Source organism: Triplophysa dalaica, chromosome 18 (assembly GCF_015846415.1).
Source record: "Triplophysa dalaica isolate WHDGS20190420 chromosome 18, ASM1584641v1, whole genome shotgun sequence".
NCBI lineage: Eukaryota > Metazoa > Chordata > Actinopteri > Cypriniformes > Nemacheilidae > Triplophysa > Triplophysa dalaica.
In genome coordinates this window covers 18842727-18860637 of record NC_079559.1, presented here as the reverse complement: position 1 = coordinate 18860637, position 17911 = coordinate 18842727, and the positions used below count along the sequence as shown (strand labels likewise).

The 17911-nt window shown below is 35.4% G+C and overlaps 1 protein-coding gene across 2 annotated transcripts; it reads left to right on the top strand.

Moving 5' to 3' along the window:
* The first annotated feature begins 6375 nt into the window (after positions 1-6375).
* On the top strand, positions 6376-17688 carry lgi3 (leucine-rich repeat LGI family, member 3). Of its 2 annotated transcripts, XM_056729783.1 has the most exons (10): positions 6377-6576; positions 6677-6797; positions 9061-9132; positions 10378-10449; positions 12556-12627; positions 13832-13903; positions 13987-14156; positions 14895-15059; positions 15876-15966; positions 16179-17688. In XM_056729783.1, exons 3-10 carry the CDS (start codon positions 9065-9067, stop codon positions 16906-16908), a joined length of 1440 nt encoding a protein of 479 aa, XP_056585761.1. In that variant the 5' UTR covers positions 6377-6576; positions 6677-6797; positions 9061-9064; the 3' UTR covers positions 16909-17688. The 2 variants fall into 2 exon arrangements, with proteins under 2 accessions (XP_056585760.1, XP_056585761.1); XM_056729782.1 differs by having other exon boundaries at positions 6376-6797.
* The last annotated feature ends 223 nt before the right edge of the window (positions 17689-17911 follow it).

Genomic DNA, 17911 nt, shown 5'->3' with positions numbered 1-17911 from the left:
GCTATATAAATAAACTTGAATTGAATTGAAATTGAACTTACATCTTCAACTTTCTGTGAACGAGACTTAAAAAAGATCATATACTTTGTTTTCTGTGCATTCAAAAGCAATTTTAAACTCAACAGGGTATCTTGCAGCGAGCCTAATGCCCTCTGAAGCTTTTGCACTACCTGTACCATTGAGGAAGCATGTGTTTACATGACAGTGTCATCTGCATATATGTGTACTTTTTGCTTGGGTGTTCACACCAATATCGTTTATAAAAATGGAAAATAAAACAGGTCCCAAGATGGAGCCCTGTGGGACACCTGTAGTTATCTTAAGAAAATCTGATTTAAAACCCTCAGCGTAAACACATTGAATACGGTCTAGCAAATAGTTTTTAAACCATCCTGTGACTAAGACCAATATTCCAAAGTTTGTTCAGCAATAACTTATGATTCACTGAATCAAATGCCTTAGATAAATTAACAAACAAGGCAGTACAATGGAGATAAGAACAACAAGACAACATCATTTGTCACAATCATAGCAGCAGTAATAGTAATATGACTGCTTCTTAAACGTTACTGTGTTTTAGACTCAAAATACTCAAAATATTATTTTTTTCGTCTATGAATGATAATTGTTCATCTCTGAAGGAATCCCACTTTCAAATAAAGGAAGTACATATGCAGCTTTCCAGACTTTTAAAAAACATTACATTATGCTTTTTAAATGGAAGTTGGATGCATTTATATAATAGAACAGAGTTTTTGTTGCATACATTTTACAAATACAGTTCATGAAATATAGCCACATAGCAAACATTCTAATAACAAGAGGACATTGAGCAAAGTGTTGTGATTACGGTCAATGACGTAAAATTACAGAAAAAAGGCATCAAATTTACAAGGCATACAAGGAAAACTATTACACATATCCTTAATAATTATGTAATTTTACAGGAATACAGTAATATTTTATGGTATATTTCTGTCAATCCAAATGTAATCAATCCAGTGTAATAAAACCTGGGGACACTACTACAATCTGTAATACATAGAAAATATTTATAGATGTTGTTTAAAGAAAATTTTAAGCACAGATAGAATATACAATTGAACAAAAATGCAATGAAAACTTAAGACTTTTGAAGGATTTAACCTTTTTATTTCATGGTAAAGTATAATGATATATGGTGGGGACATATAACAAATGCAATTTTTCAATGATCCAGGAAGTTTTATTTATGTTTTGAATTTTGTGAATTTTGAATGTGCAGTGCACTTTGCATCATAACAAAATTCATTTTAAAATGAATATTTTTGCTTTTTATACATATAATGACATGGAGACAGATACCATCTCCCATTCTGTACAAAAACTTTTTTTACTATAAAATATAATCAAAACATTTCAAAAGAGTGTAGTATAACCTTCAATAAACAACTATGTAAATGTCCCATTAGTTGTTATTCTTTAACCAAGCATAATCAAAACATTCAGGTGCAAGGGCTTATGGGTATTCTTTAATTTTTGAAGGTTAACCTTTTACTGAATTAAGATGTTGTGTTTTCAGACTCGCATGATTACATTTTTTACCATAGAATTAGAGCACAACAGGGTTGTTTAAATCACAAAAGTTTGACCACATTTCAGATTGGTCCATGACAGCATTTTCACCAAATACCAATCTCGGATACCTATGCACCCATGCAAAGATTTTATTGTCGCCTTTAAGAGGTAACCATAGTGTCCACAGGGCCCTGAAGCACAAAACGTTATATTTATCAAGGTCTCTTCCTCATTGCACTTGCGATTTTGCTCTACTGCTCGGCTGCCTGTAAAAGAAAATGCCCTTGGATGCCAATTCCTGTACTTTACACCACTTTGGTCTGCCTAAAACAGAAAAGTGAAGGATTTGAATGAACCTAGCCATGTATCCAAACCAAACTGCATCTAAGGGCATATTCTAAAAGCTGCCAAAACCATTATGCTCGAAGAGATGGAAACCATAGAGTCCCACACACTGATCAAACTCTATAAAGACAGAAAAAACACACACAGGCACTCTTTCACTGGACCTGGCATCAGGATGAATATGGGATGTGGGTTTGGGATATTAACTCAATAAAGTTTAATCTGCTGTTATTCGGCGATGAATCAATGTGCATGAGCATGACAGTGATTCACCAATAGCTTGTATATCCCCTCAAAGTAGAACGGAAATCATGACTCATGCTGTGAATAAAAATCCAAATGTCCAAAGCATGCATAAATGCTTAGTGATTTCGTTTACCTGCAAGATGGATAGATGCTGAAGACGGACAGACGGACAGACAGATGGATGGATGTCCTGTTCGAAGGACCATGAAAAGGTTTGGCAGTAGAACGTTTGCAGAAAAGTTGTGAAGTCAGCTCCAGAAGCACAGCTGGTAATGCTATGCCTGTGGGAAAACTTTGCTGACTTTGCATTGTGAGAAAAGAGAGCATGCATAATGTTCTGGCTCTGACTCGCTCCTCAAGGGACACATAAGATGCCAAATATTCTGCCCACCTCACCTAGAAATGAAATGAGGGACTGTTGATTGAAGTACCTGCGACAACGTCTTGTTGAATAGGCGTGTGGTGTCAACCGGTGACATCGGTGCCTGCCACGGCACTGCTGCCCTGCCAAGAACCGAGTGACCAGGAGAATAAAGAAAAAGACCTTGTTCTTCGTTCAGTAGAGGACCCATGAATCTCAAGCTATTAGTTGATACTCTATTGCCCCCTTGTGGTCAGAGCACACACCACACCGGTCACTTTTTTTAATTAAAAAGAGTGACTCTAGACTAGATGGTTTTATCAGACGCAGGTGCCTGGCCCTGAGTTAACTTCCATTCCGTGTTTGATTATAATATACCAATTTATTTCATTTTAAATTAATTATTAGTACTAATTTATATCAATGTGGTATATTAATTCTATTAACTTAAAATAAATACAGTTATTGGTTCTTTATGGAGGTCTACCAGAAGTTAAGTTTGCGCCACATTGTTCCCGCTGGAACCATCTAAATGAGATTTTTAAAGGCAAACAGTCTCCCTACTGTATAATAATGCAAACATGTAACTGTTACTCATCTTCTCATCCAATTCACTTGTTAGTGTTAAACTCTGGTTTCACCAACTCAAAAAATACCTTAAATTGTGCAGTTTGTTGAGTTGTGCTTTTCTTTGCGATTTAACTGGTAGAAAAACTTTAATGCATTTACGCATGTGGCAGACACTTTTATTCACAGTGCATTTAATGTATACATTTATTTCATTCATCAATGACAATTTTGTCGGTTTAAAAAATTTTACTTTTTTACTGTGATAAAATAAATGAAGAAGTTATTTGCGAAAACAGATGAATCCATTAATATATAACTATATTTTTTATTGTGTTATCATGTTTTTATGGTGTTTTATTGTGTTACTAAGCTGTATTATGGGACTTATCAATACTTAATCAAAACAACGCAACTGCAGCTTGATTGATAATTGGAATGCACATTAAAAAACAGGATTTCAATTTTAAAGTCTTCAAATGTCAGGGAACCTATATCACTTGAGAGGGACATCCAACACACTGTTTTTTTGTTTTGTCTTAATTTATTAACCTTTTGAATTTGGAAGCTTGTCACCCTTATGGCCTCATGGGATAGAAAGTGTCCATCCAAAGCAATAAACCATTCAGGTATTTCTTAAAACAAGAAATCTGAAATCTTAAGGTTATGTCAAAAATACTCAACTCAAACTACTGGATCTACAACACTATATATCTGCTTCATGTCGTGATCACACTGTCTTTTCTCAGATAACAACGGGCTGCAGTACATTATCCCTTACGTATAGACTAAAAACCTGCTGCTGTTTTTATCGTCAATGTTAATAAAACAACAAAATACAAAATCATGACCTGCTCTTGATTAAATACGTTTTGTAACTTTATTTTAAATCAATGTGTTTATTGAATTCATGCAGCGAAGATGCAAGCACGCATGTGTCATTTTTATATTATTCACTTTCTCTGTTAAAATGCAATACTGGACTGTTAAATAGATCCACTGTACCTGATAGCCAAATCAAATGGTGAAATAAAATTTAGTTAACCCCTACTTTGACCTAATTATTCTGTCATTCTTTCTTTCTTTTGAAGTGGAACAGACCTACAGCATCCTTATATACTTGTCCACCAGCCAAGACAGGCAGCTAAAGAACTAAACTTAGTCCATTGGTCCAGTCTTTAAATCTATAAAGAGAATAAACACTTTTCTACACCTGACAGATGAAGTCATTGAAATGGTGCCTTTTTCCCATTTCAAATATATACAGAAGGCTAAACTCATCCAAAAGAGTGAAAAAGTAATGATGGTATACTGTAAAATTATTCGGAAAAAAGCAAAGAAGTGTAATCCTGACTGCCCTAAAATTTGATTTAGAGCAATTTCAAATTGAAACAGATTTTTTATAATATCATTAACTTGTTAATATTGGTACATTTTTACAGTGTAATTAAATACTTTATTTATAATAAAATACAAAATTTATCTAAGAGTTGGAGGGGATGGGTGTGCTTTGAGGGGCCTCCAAAATATGTTTATGAACCAGCCCTGCCTTTAGATGTTAAAAAATGGTCACCAACTGCGGATATTTGAGATTTCTTGATCTAATAAAATATAAACAATTAGATATAAAGATTTGCTTTTAGCTTGTCTCCGTTTACAGTTTTTTTCTAAGACCTGGCAACATTCTCACATAAGCGAAGGGCTCGTGAGAATTACTTTTTTTGCACCTCACAAAAACAGATGAAGACACATCTCTGATGGTCGTTTAAAGACGTCAACAGTTTTGCACAGACACAGTTAAGCACTAAAAGGTGAAGTGACAACCGAATCTATCTACAGTGTGTGTGTGTGGCCTATATGTTTAGTAACCATGGTTACACGATTTCAGGATACATTTTAGAACACTGAACTTGGCAGTTCTTTAGAACCTAAGATAGGAAGATGGGAAACTAGTAATGACAGTTTTGATTTGAATGGTCAGATCTTAACTTAAGGCTTAAAAGTAAGACTTCAAGAAAGTTTCTTTAATCATGTCCCCAAAATGTTATTAATAATTTGGGATTGTCTCTTTAGATTTGGACCAATGAGCAACCACCCAGAACACCCTAGCAACCATTCAGTTACACTCCAAAATCAATTTATTAACATGTTGGTCAAAAGTTTCTGGAGTGTACACTCTTTAAAATAAAGGTGCTTAAAAGGTTCTTCACAACGAAGCCATAGAACAATGGTCCGACTTCTCAAACTTTTCTGTTGTGTGGAGAGCATCGCTTTGCGCCCCCTCCCCCCCTTATAAAAATGTATAATCTTAAACTTAAAATTTTAATTTAATTAATTAATCTGATATACAATGATGGAACATGAATCCTTTTGGTTTCATTTTTCTAATGTTTGATTACATAAAATGTATGATAAAGGTCTATATTCCATAAAATGCCACAAATTACTTTTGATGTACTCATGGATTTACTGGAATAAGTATGATGTGCTTCATACTGTAGGGAAGTATTTTTTGTCCAAAGTACTCTGATAAAGTACAGATATTTTAAAATGTGCTTGAAAGTAAACATGCTTAAGAACTATCCACCTCTGGCAATAAAAGATAAAATATGTAACTCTACTTTGATCACGAAAAACAGTGCTAGTATCAGATCGGATCAGGATCGGTATCGGCCGATAGCCAGAACAGATATTGGAATCGGAGAGGAAAAAGTAGTATCGGTGCATCCCTAGTTTCAAGTGTAAGGGGATAACACCTTAGAAATGCAAAGAAAACTGTAAAGAAGCTCGAAAAAGTCTAAACATGTATTGTTGAAGAAATCTAATAAAAATTACTTTATTATTAGAGTAAGCTGGACATTTTCTATCGGTGTGACCAAAGGTGATAAATGAGAATAATATCTTTAAAAAAACATAGCTATAATAGAGTTTTTGTCTGTCTTTTCATAAGTTTATTGTGTTTAGAAACTTGACATATTTAATAAAATGAGGTCAGGATAGCTGCATTCTGCATCCAGCAATACTGCAGCTTGTTCTGCTATCAATGCAGAACCGGTTGTAAATCATGTGTCCGTTCTCTTAGAAAAGTAAAAGCACACTATCAATGTTTAATACTTCAGGTCAGGACCCTCTTCCAGGCCCGTGATAACCCAGCTTTGTGCTAAAGTGTTATTCAATGTGACTGTAAATAATTCAGTGTCTCTGGTCTGAGGCAGAATGTGCACACAACAGCCTGGCTACACACACTCCTGCAGTCTGTACTCTGACAGCTGCACCGCTGAGAGAAAGAGAGAGAGAACTGCAGACCACAAAGAGAAAAAAAGCTAGTGCACGCTCATACACGCTCCCGGGGAAGACCAGCCTCACTCTATCTGTGACCGACTCGCTCCGTCAGCCTTCTCTGAGCACAGCATCACCTCTCCTGCGAAACAACAGCACCTCATCCTTCTCTCCAGCCATCCGTCTTCCCTGACTGAGAGACCCTGATTGGAGAAGAGAAGGTGGTGATGATGGTGGAAGCGAGGCCCATACAGAGACTACGATGGCAAGATTGGCGACTGTCTGTTTTGATGCTTCTTTTCTGTATGCTTGGATTCGCAGTGGGCCGCAGAACTCCCAAAATCCCGAAATGTCCAGCGACCTGCTCCTGTACTAAAGACAGTGCCTTCTGCGTGGACACCAAAGCCATTCCCAAGAGCTTCCCACCAGGAATCATCTCATTGTGAGTACTGACATGTTGAAGGATGTAAGTCAGCCTGTTTATTATGGAACTGACATGGAAAGTCTAAAGAAGGAAAACTGTGGCGAGTTGACAATGTATAGGTTGTGGGTTTGAAACCCATGAAATGCACAAATGTATTGGACATTGATTGTACCTGTACATTAAGTTGCTTTGAATTGTTGACAACATGTTAAATGCTCTCTCATAAGTCACTTTGGATAGAAGCTTCTGCTAAATGTAAATGTTTAAAGCATCTGCCAAATACAAAAAACAACTAAGACGAAGCAGTTCTCTAATAGAGGTTTTAAACTAATTGAAAATGAGTGTATCCCCTATGGAAAATTTATATCGAAAATGTTCACATACAATACTTAGATTTTAATTTAAAGGATGGTCTGTGCTCTAACAATAAGAGCATTTTCAATCTTCTTTATACTACATGTTGTTATTTTATACAGTTTTTTTTTTTTTTAAAGACATGCCCCACAAAACAATTAACCAGTCATTTGAGTCGTCCATTATGTTGGCTGTTTAGTCAAGATTTTGTTGTGACGTCATCCAAAGCGGGAATTCACAGAGGTCACGCTTATTTTAAGCACCTTTACCATAGCGTTAAATGTTGCCTTTACATTGAAAATTGAAAATTCTTTTACCATGTACTTGCCCTTATGCCATTCCACACAAGTATGACTTTCTTTCTTCTTCAGAACACAAAAGAGGGTATTTTGAAGAACCTTGGTAATCAAACAACATTATATCCTTTATGTGGAGATTAGACATTTCTCAATATATCTTCTTTAGTGTTCTACAAACACGAGGGTAAATTATTTATAACAGATTTTTTGGGGGGGTAACTGTCCCTTTAAATCTTAACATAAGGCTCAAGATTATGAGGTTGTGGCAAACCTGCTCATTCTTTTTCTCTTATGTCAGTGCATGAAGTGCTCTTACTGAGCTGTTAAAAGATGAGATCTGTATTTTATATCTGCTCTCCCTCCACCGCGAACCACAAACTCAATATTCTTGAGTGCACAGTTGTTTAAGGATCTGTATTTTTTAGTTTTCAGTTTTATCTGAAAACACATCTTGTTTGTGGTTTTATATAAGCAGTATGCATTAAGTTTTCACTAAATGCCATACTATTCAATTACTTAATGATGGATCTGCCCAAAAGACAAATTATCTTTATATCATGTGATGTTTCTGAACAGCTTTACTTGCTTGTCTGCATACTAAAGACAAGTATTGATAAACACCTTCATGTTTGACATAATGTCTTTTTAAAAAACAAGGATTTATTTTCCTTTTTTTCCTGTTAGAGAGCTCTGCACTTTGACTGTACTATTATTTATATATATAATATAAAACCCAAGAAAATTCTAGGCCCTACTGTCTAATGATTAAATCCGGCATTAGATTGAGAGATCTATCCAGGTGTGCAGAGTTACTGTGAGAAAAAGCTGCACTTGACTCAATGTAGCCACTTTTTATCATTAACATTAGCCTTTTACCTGAACGTTAACTAGTTATTAACTACTCTTTTGTATGTTGGAAACATAAAATGCAAGAAAATGTAAATGTTTTACATACAATGAAAGTAGACAAAAAAATTGTTGTCAAGCTAAGGAGTAAAAAAAAGCACCATGAAGTACTCCATTTAACATGTGCACTATACAAGCCATTCAGGTTCATGTGCCACACTTTGAAATTACATACTATTACATTGTAAAAAACTTTATTTTACAAAAGTTTTTTTACAGATGTTCCACATAAAATGTTAAAAAACGGAACTGGTGTTACAAAACAGATTTATTAATGTTTGTTCAAAATGTGGTAAAAAAACGTAAAATTACAGGAAAAGATTTTACAAGAAATGTACAAGAAAATGGGAAATTTTAAAGGGTAAAACCGTTATTTTACAGTTTATTTCTGTTGCCCCATCTGCGCCCAACTGCCAGAAAATGTGTTTATTTAACAAAAAAATATTTTTTACAGTTCATTTTTGAAAACTAAATTACAGAAAAAGTTTACAGGAAAAACTGGGTCATTTTTTATCCTTATATCCTGTATTTTTTATCTTAAAAACCTATTATTTTAAGGTACAATATTTGTAAAGCCAGCGGACAGAACATTTCTGTTTTTTACAGATTTTTTCAAAGTGTACAATAACATAGATATCTGTTTACATGTACAACCGTATGAAAGATTCTGTACGGGAAGAGGACAGCGGCAGTGGTACTCATAACAATTTCTTCCACCACAGGACTATGGTGAACGTTGCCTTCACAACTATTCCTGAGGGAGCTTTTTCCCATATGCACCTATTGCAGTTTTTGTGAGTATAATCTATTCTGGTCTTAGCTACGTTTGAAGCTACGAAAGTATAGAGTCAGGAAAGTGGTGTCTGTCATGTGTGTGTGTGTATGCGTGAGCAGGGTATCAGTGACAGACCCTGCATTTACAGACTGCTCACACTCACACAACAACAGCTTCTCTGTCCTCCCTGTATGTGTGAGAAAGACAAAGAGAGACAAGTTTGTTTTCAAATGACAGCATGCCAGTACTTTACGCACTGAATCAGTCAACAATTTAAATACAAATTGTTCAGAATGCAATACAGTCATGGACAATAATATTGGCACCCATGGTAAACATGAGCAAAGAAGGCTGTGAAAATGAATCTGCATTGTTTCTCCTATTGATCTTTTATATAAAAAAATCATTAAAGTAACACAATTGAAAGTGTGGGGGGGTCATATTATGAAATAAATGTTTTTCCCTTATACACATTGGCCACAATAATTACAATATATTTTTTTATAAAAGATCAAAAGGTGAAACAAAGCAGATGTATTTTCACAGCATTCTTTGCTCATATTTACCAAGGGATTTTTTCGAAGACTATGTATGAAATATTGTATTAATAGTGTAATTGTTTTAAGCAACGATACAATTCGTCCGTACAGTAAACAGTATAAAAGTCATTATATCTATAAAAAGGCCATTATTACGCCTGTTTAGATAGTAGATGCACTACTCTGAGGATGTGTGAGACAGTTGCTGAGCATTGAAATGTGCTTTTAGCCACCTGCTATTATTGTGTTTTTATAAATTACAAATGAGGAAGTGATACTTATTTTAAAATCGCATCTATTAGACAATGCCGGTTGTAAATATCTAGGAATTCACGTATACAATTGAATGGGGTGAATCATTACAGCATGAAACGTTTTTCAAATGCACAGCCATAAAACATTATAGAATAACATTACACTTAATGATAGAGTCATGTAACTAAAAGTTAAATGTATAATTAAAGCTGGTATTAGGTGCAATTGTGTAATGTACATGGAGAGGTAGTGAACATTCTCCAACAATGCCCACCAATGACCGTAATACTGTTGTTTCAGACAGGGCTGACATGTTCTGTATTATGTAGTGGTGTGAATGTAATCTATGTACATACCAAAGTACTTATCTCCTAATCTTACACTGAATCAACTAAATGTTAACAATTCAGACATTTAGCTCAATGAAAGTTAAAGCACAAATTATGTCCCTCTCTCTTCATTTTGCTCAGGCTCTTGAACTCAAATACATTCTCCTTCATTTCTGATGATGCATTTGCTGGCCTTGGACACCTGCAATACTTGTAAGTATGTTTTCTGTGTTTATGGAACATTTTGATTAGCTTTAAATACATAAATAAATGTAAGTTCACTGTTTTTTAAGCTTGAAAAGTTAAGATATTCTCTTTGTTAATGTATTTCCCCTGCTGAAGAACTATACTATAGAAACCCGGTAGAAACCATCACAGAAATTATAATGATTTCCATTAAAAAAACATTATAAAATATTAGCTTTTCCCACTTAAACACTTACAAAATTCCTTTTATAATGTGTTTTGGGCATTATTAAATATTATCCAATAGGAGTTAACCTCACACCAGTCGAATCCATCACATACCGGGTTACAGTTAAAATAGCATTATGAACCATTCGCTTTTTCGAATTTTCGATTTTTTTTGTCATCCCTGCTGAATAAACTGTTGAAACCATTAAAGAAGTACTTGTTTTGAGGGTTCAAAATAAGAGAAAAACATTACAGAAATTCTAATGGTAACCATCAAGATACCATTATGAACCATTAGCTTTCCGTTAAAACCATCATAAAATTCCTTTTGTAGTGTTTTTTGGGCATTGTTCCAATACGATTTAACATCCCATCAATAGAATCCATCAAATACCAGTAGAACCATTACAGTTTCCCATAAAACCAATACAAATCATGTTAAAACCATTAAAACTTATTTAATGGTTTCTATTCTTTTGTTTTTCAGGGAAACATGCATGAAGAAGTTAAAATGGTTTTAAAGGTATTTGTGTTGGTTTTAATGGAAACTGTAATAGTTCTACTGGTATGTGATGGATTATATTGGTGGGATGTTAAATCCTACTGGAATAATGCCCAAAACACATTACAAAAAGGCATTTTGTAAAGGTTTTAATGAAAAAGCTAATGGTTCATAATGATGTTATATTGTAAACCATTTGAATTTCTATAATGGTTTCTGTATGGGTTCTATTGTTTTATTTCAGCAGGGTTGAGCGTTATTTAATGTTATCCAATAGAATTTAACATCACACCAATAGAATCCATCACATACCAGTAGACACCATTACAGTTTCCCTTAAAGTCAATACTACTCCCGTTATAACAAATACATCCATAAAATGTTCTAATGTGTATTGGGCAGGGTTTTATTTTTCTCAGCAGGGTTGATTTAGTTCATACTTTTACTGGACAAAAAGTCAAAAGTATTTTTTTCCCAGATTCAGAACTTTTTCTGACAGGGTTTTGTTTTTGTTGTGTACAATTTTTGCTATATCTGAGCTTGCCATTTGTCAGTGGTCAAATTCCAGCACCTGTGATGATAAAACAATAAAGCTGCTGTTGCCAAATTCCTATTAGTTCAGCAAGAATTAACCATCTATTGACATCTGTAAATGAAAAACTTGACAAATCATACATTCCTACATTTCCACAGTCATTTTTCCATGAGTAAAACAGTTTTTTTTCTCATCCTGACATGCTGGTTAGAATAAAAGAAGATTTGAATGACACAATGCTTTAACTAATTACTTTTTTAGTCATTGAGACTGAATGCGTGCGCGTGACTGTATCTCCCATCTTTATGCAGGATGTGCCGTTTTCTGCAAACACTCCTTAAGATTCAGGTAGCGTTCAGACTAAAGCACCATCAGCAATGTCTGCAGAGAGTGAATGAGATAGAGAGAGAAAAAGAGAGAGAGGGCATATCCTTGCTCTTGCAGAAGGCTTTTAGCAGTAATGAAAACACTCACAATCTCCATGTCATTAAGCTAAAAGCTTTAATAAGAAATATGTGCAGAAGACCTAAACCCTTATAGTCTTCCTCAGTGGTTGAAGGCATGAATCTATCCGGAAGGTATAGTGTCTGGCATTCTACTGCGTCTTTAGCCTACTGTTTATTACAAATATTCGGAGGTAGAGAAGACGCAACTTGATCAATACCTCATCCTATTGCTGCACATCTCTCTCTGATTGTACACTCCTAAATCTTTTTAATGACTTTTACCCGACAGTCCTATGTACAAATATCCATTATGTGGTCATCTGATAAATGGGTTGCTGGTTAAACTTGTTTGTGTTCCTTCAATTATTTACTGAATTCCCACATTACTCATTCTATTTCTTTCTCGCCCACATTTCTTGCAGATTTATTGAAAATAATGACATCCAGGCACTGTCCAAACACACGTTCAGAGGACTGAAATCCCTTACACATCTGTATGTATTTTTCGAGTCTTCTGCATTAAATAATGTAACATAAAACAAATGCCACCCCCTTCCTCCTGTACGATTTGTTCAATCTAAATTTTGTATGCATTTTTAATGCATTTTAATGCATTTCAGACCTACTTGAGAATGCATAATCAAAGGCAAATGAAGCCGCGGAAAAAATCAAGAGACCATTCCAAAATTATTTTACATTTTTCTGACGTTATCATTTATATGTGTTTAGGTAAAATTATCATTTTTGGTTCACTCTGTGAACTTACAATATTTGAATTGATTTACAGAAAATGAATACTGGAGACACAGGAAAAAATAACAAATACTAAGATCAAATACTGAAATGAAAACAGGTTTATATTTACTTTCAATCAATACAAAAGTAATAAATATTTAGGAAAAGTTCCAAAAACATTTGATGTGATAACCTGGATTTTTTATCACAGGTTTCATGTGTTTTGTCATACGTTCAGTCTTTCACATTGCTGTTGCGTGACTCTATATCATTCCTGAGGTCTGATTTTGTTGAAAAAAAAACACACTGGACTGGAATAGCCACAATACATCTAATGCTGAATAAATGAAAATTAACAATGGTCTCTCAATTTTTTCCACGGCTGTATGTGCTTTGAATAAACTTTATTTATTGTAAAAAAATTGATAATTCATTAACTATATGAGATTCAACTTGAAAACTTAATTTTAATAGCTGCAAATCGAATTTTCTTAAATCAAATCTGACAAAAATCTACCAAAACTCACTTGAATATAAATTATATTATACTGCCTTTAAAAATGCAATTGCATTTCACATAATTTGAATTGAATGAAATTGGTTTTATTTTTAAATAAATAAAATTATGGAGAAAATTATGACTTATTGAGAGTATCATTTCTTTATGTAGTGATCACAAATCTTTTTTAAATGATGCTGAAACGTTCTTTAAGTTGTGATGTCCTTTTACCTGAAGTGGGGAATTTTTGAAGGCATTTTTGAATAAGCAGTTCTTTAACATTTACTTTTAGTGTCTTTAAATTTTGAATATTTAGTTATATCCTTGTTCATACACATCAACCCCCTCCATACAGTACAAATGTGTCATCCATTGTACTTTCTAGATGAAAGGAAAGGGTGGTGGGTATAATGTCTAATAAAAAATGGTAATGATATGCCTCTTTGATTGCCTCTTTCTGTAAGATCTCTTTCCAACAACAACCTTGAGGTTTTGCCCAGAGATCTCTTCAAACACCTGGAAATCCTCACAGACTTGTATGTACCAAACAATACCTCACAAATCAGGGTTCGCTAAAGAATACATCTTTTCATGGCATTTCTGGCCTCACTCTGTGCAGAGACCTGCGAGGAAACTCTTTTCGTTGTGACTGTAAGATTAAATGGTTAGTTGACTGGATGGAGAAGAGCAACACATCAGTTCCATCAATATACTGTGCCAGCCCTTTTGAGTTCCAGGCCCGACGCATTCATGACCTCACTCCACGTGACTTCAACTGCATCAGTGCAGGTAAACTCACATTATAAGAATTGTTTATATTTTTTAAAGAACCAGTGTGTAAGATTAAGGAGGATCTATTGACAGAAATGCAGTATAATACACATAATGTCTTCCGAGTTGTATAAAGACCTCACATAATAAAGCATTATGTTTTTTTTACCTTATTATGAGCTATTTAAATCTACATACACTGCGGGTCATCTTACATGGAATTTGCCATGTTGTTTCTACAGTAGCCCTAAACCAGGGTTCCTCAAATCTTACCCTGGAGGGCCGGAGCACTACAGAGTTTAGCTCCAGCCCTGATCAAACACACCTTTGATCAGGGTTGGAGCTAAACTCTGCAGTGCTCCGGCCCACCAGGGTGAGATTTGAGGAACCCTGCCCTAAACGGACAAACTGCTATGCAGAATGCGTTTCGTAAATACGTTACCTGCTTCAGCAAAGAAGCAAAAACGTGACGACATCTTAGTCCTCTTTCAGCCACCGTAGTGCTTTGAAAGGGAGGGGTAGAGTGAGCCATTGGTTGCAATTCGCAACCCACCACTAGATGCCGCTAAATTTCACCGATTTGTTCTTTAATATGTTGGTTTGAAGCTTCGTCCAGGTCATGCAAAAAACATTTTTTCAATTGTATTTTTTTTCTTTCAAAATATCTGACTGATTCTGCAAGGGTTCATAAACATACAATCACTATATTTGTAAATCATTGCAGTAACTCTGAAACCAAATCTTCTGCTCATCAAGATTTTGCAGGATATGAGACATTCTCCTTCCAGTCTCTATCTGTGGAGTCATACGAGTTCAGCGATGACCAGTATGTGGTTTTCGCTCAGCCCAACACGGGAATCTGCACCGTGTTCATTTGGGATCACGTGAATATGCTTTTCAAGACACATTACAACATCACATGTAAGCCAAAAACTAGAGAGTTCTCATTTTATGTTTTGTAACTTAATGGGGTATATGCATATGGAGCGATGGCGTGCAAACCGAAAACACTGAGGCTGGTCATTGCCTTTGTGATCATGCCTCCAGTTAGTGCAAAAGTTTACTTCGCTTTTTTTCATATTTGTGAATGTAGCTTGAAACGGATTGCCTGAAGCCCTTTTATTTTGTCGATGTATGATGTAGTGTTTGGATAATAAGATTCATGTCGTTGACCGTAATCCAAAGTGCATCTTGAAGAGACCGAGTGAAACGCTACATGCGACGGATGTAACAGAGATGGCTGAGATTAGCAGACATACGTCATCGCTCCGTGTGCACACACGCCATTGTTTTAAAAGATAGACCAAGGAAAACAAAGCTTGTTTGCCTAAATTCCTGGACCATTTGCTTTATTCCAAATGCTGGATGCATCGCAATAGACAACAAGACTATAGAAACAATATTGATGGAGTTTATTGCTAGTAAACTGAAAGTGGTCACACTTTTGTGTCTAAGTGGAAATTACTTTTTCACAAAAGCTGTAAATCCAAATTCCCCTGTCTTCTGGAAGAGATGAGAACACTATACTTTTTAAATGATGAAAAACCGTGTTGTCACAGTTGACAGCCGTTTTAATACTTTTCATTGGTTAGAGATTTCCAAATCCTAGTAACAAACACAACTGGTGACTAATAATTAGAAAATCAAAATCACTTAATATGAAGATACCAGGTTTCAGAAGGACAGCAGCGAAATATCAAATGCTATTGTATGTATATGTGTGTGTGTGTGTTCTAGCTCGTTCTGCTGTCTACTGCAAACCTGTGGTTATCGATAACACTCTCTACATGGTTGTAGCCCAGCTTTTTGGAGGATCCCATATCTACAAGTATGTCTATTTGTTTTTATTGCTGGTTATTGTGGACACTTAAAAAAAGTGTTATAGTTTTTTGTCATAATTAAGCCCACATGAAATAATATAGCAATTTTGAGTAATTACTACTACACTATTACCTTGTGGAGTTGTAGTTAAATAGTTTAACGTATGGATTAAGAAATTATAAGTATTATTTCGATCACTGATCTTGATGTCGTCGTCAGATGGGAGGAGGGCCCATTACGATTCGTCAAAATCCAGGACATTGACACCACCCGTGTCCGTAAACCCAACTTCATTGAGACGTTCCAGATTGAAGGAGACTGGTATTTTGCTGTGGTGGATAGCTCCAAAGCAGGTTCCACCAGCCTGTACCGCTGGAACAGTAACGGCTTTTACTCACACCAGTCTCTCCATCCCTGGCACCGCGACACTCATATCGACTTTCTAGAAATGGACGGCAAACCTCGTCTCATACTCTCTAGCTCCTCCCAGCCCCCGGTGGTGTACCAGTGGAACCGCAGCCAACGGCAATTTGTCTACCAGACCCAGATCACCGATTCCGGTGACGTGCAGATGGTAAAGCACTTCTGGGTGCGAAAAGTGCTGTATATCTGCCTCACACGCTTCATTGGAGACTCAAAGATCCTACGGTGGGACAGCCAACGGTTTGTGGAGATTCAAACCCTGCCGTCACGGGGGTCCATGGCCGTGTATACGTTCAGTGTTGGAGTGAGGCTGTACCTTTTGCTGGGGAGCGATTATTCCTTCTCTCGGATCTATCTGTGGGATGACCTCACCCAGAGGTTTCAGCCTTTCCAGGAATTGAACATGCTTGCACCTCGAGGGTTTAGCCTGGTGTCGGTCGACAATAAGGATATACTGCTTGCAGCCAGTTTTAAGGGAAAAACCATGGCCTACCAGCATTTAGTGGTGGACCTTAGTGCTAGGTAGACTGCAAAATGTTGGGCTCAGGAAATGTGTGCATAAATGCCAAGGGTGAGAAGTTTTACACATACTGTATGGCAAATTCACCTACAAATTGTCATCACAAACAATACTCACAGATTCATTATTAACTGGAAGAGTGAATACTGTTATGGCTGTATAAAAAAGCTTTAAACTGAAATTGTTTAGCTTTGCAACTAAACATTTACAATATGCACTGCAATGGCTATAATTACTCCAATATGACCTTTTTTTAGCAGTTTCATACATCAAATAAAATACCGTTAATATTAGACAGATGCCACACTTTGATACTATAAGATAAATATCTATAGATACTTGCCAGATAGTATGTTCATTGATTTTCTTTCCCGAAATGAGCTAGATCAGGGGTTTTCAAACTACCACGTGGGACCATAAAGAGATTTTTGATGATTTGTTTGTGTTGTATCTATTTTATGGCAATATTTTCTGTGAAGCTGATTTTGAATAAAATGTATTGTGGATATAGATACATACACATGCACATATTATATAGTTTTCCTCACACGGGGACCATCATATTTTATTATTCTTGGCATTTGAATGTTTTAAGATAGACAAGTAAATCTGTTTGTATTTCTATGTGCAGATTAGTCTGGGAAAAATAACTTGCTCAATGATACACTAGACTGTAAAACTAATTAATTTAAACCCTTCTGCTGTCATCAGCATGTATTGCAAAAAATGAACATTATGAAAATGTTAACTAAAGCTATCTGCAAAATAAAGTCGAAATATCTCTTTTATCTGTTACTTTGTAATATGCACTGTTTGGCTTGGTTGAATTATCAGATTAAAAAAGAAAAGATTGTTTTCAAACAATTCAATTTTGGTTAAATCTGGATCAGTAATTATTTGAGTCAGCAGCATTTAGAGTGGTAATAGATTGACCTACTTGAACAACATAGAACAGGCTCAATATAACCTTAATGTAATCAGATTTTAAATCTAAAATAATTAAAAGTAT

Excerpts from the sequence above, each read along its gene's own strand:
- lgi3 (XM_056729782.1), top strand. The coding sequence starts at position 6,583 with ATGATGGTGGAAGCGAGGCCCATACAGAGACTACGATGGCAAGATTGG. Across the intron at positions 14,157-14,894 it reads CTTCAACTGCATCAGTGCAG|ATTTTGCAGGATATGAGACA; the intron begins GTAAACTCACAT and ends CTGCTCATCAAG. Across the intron at positions 15,967-16,178 it reads GGAGGATCCCATATCTACAA|ATGGGAGGAGGGCCCATTAC; the intron begins GTATGTCTATTT and ends TGTCGTCGTCAG.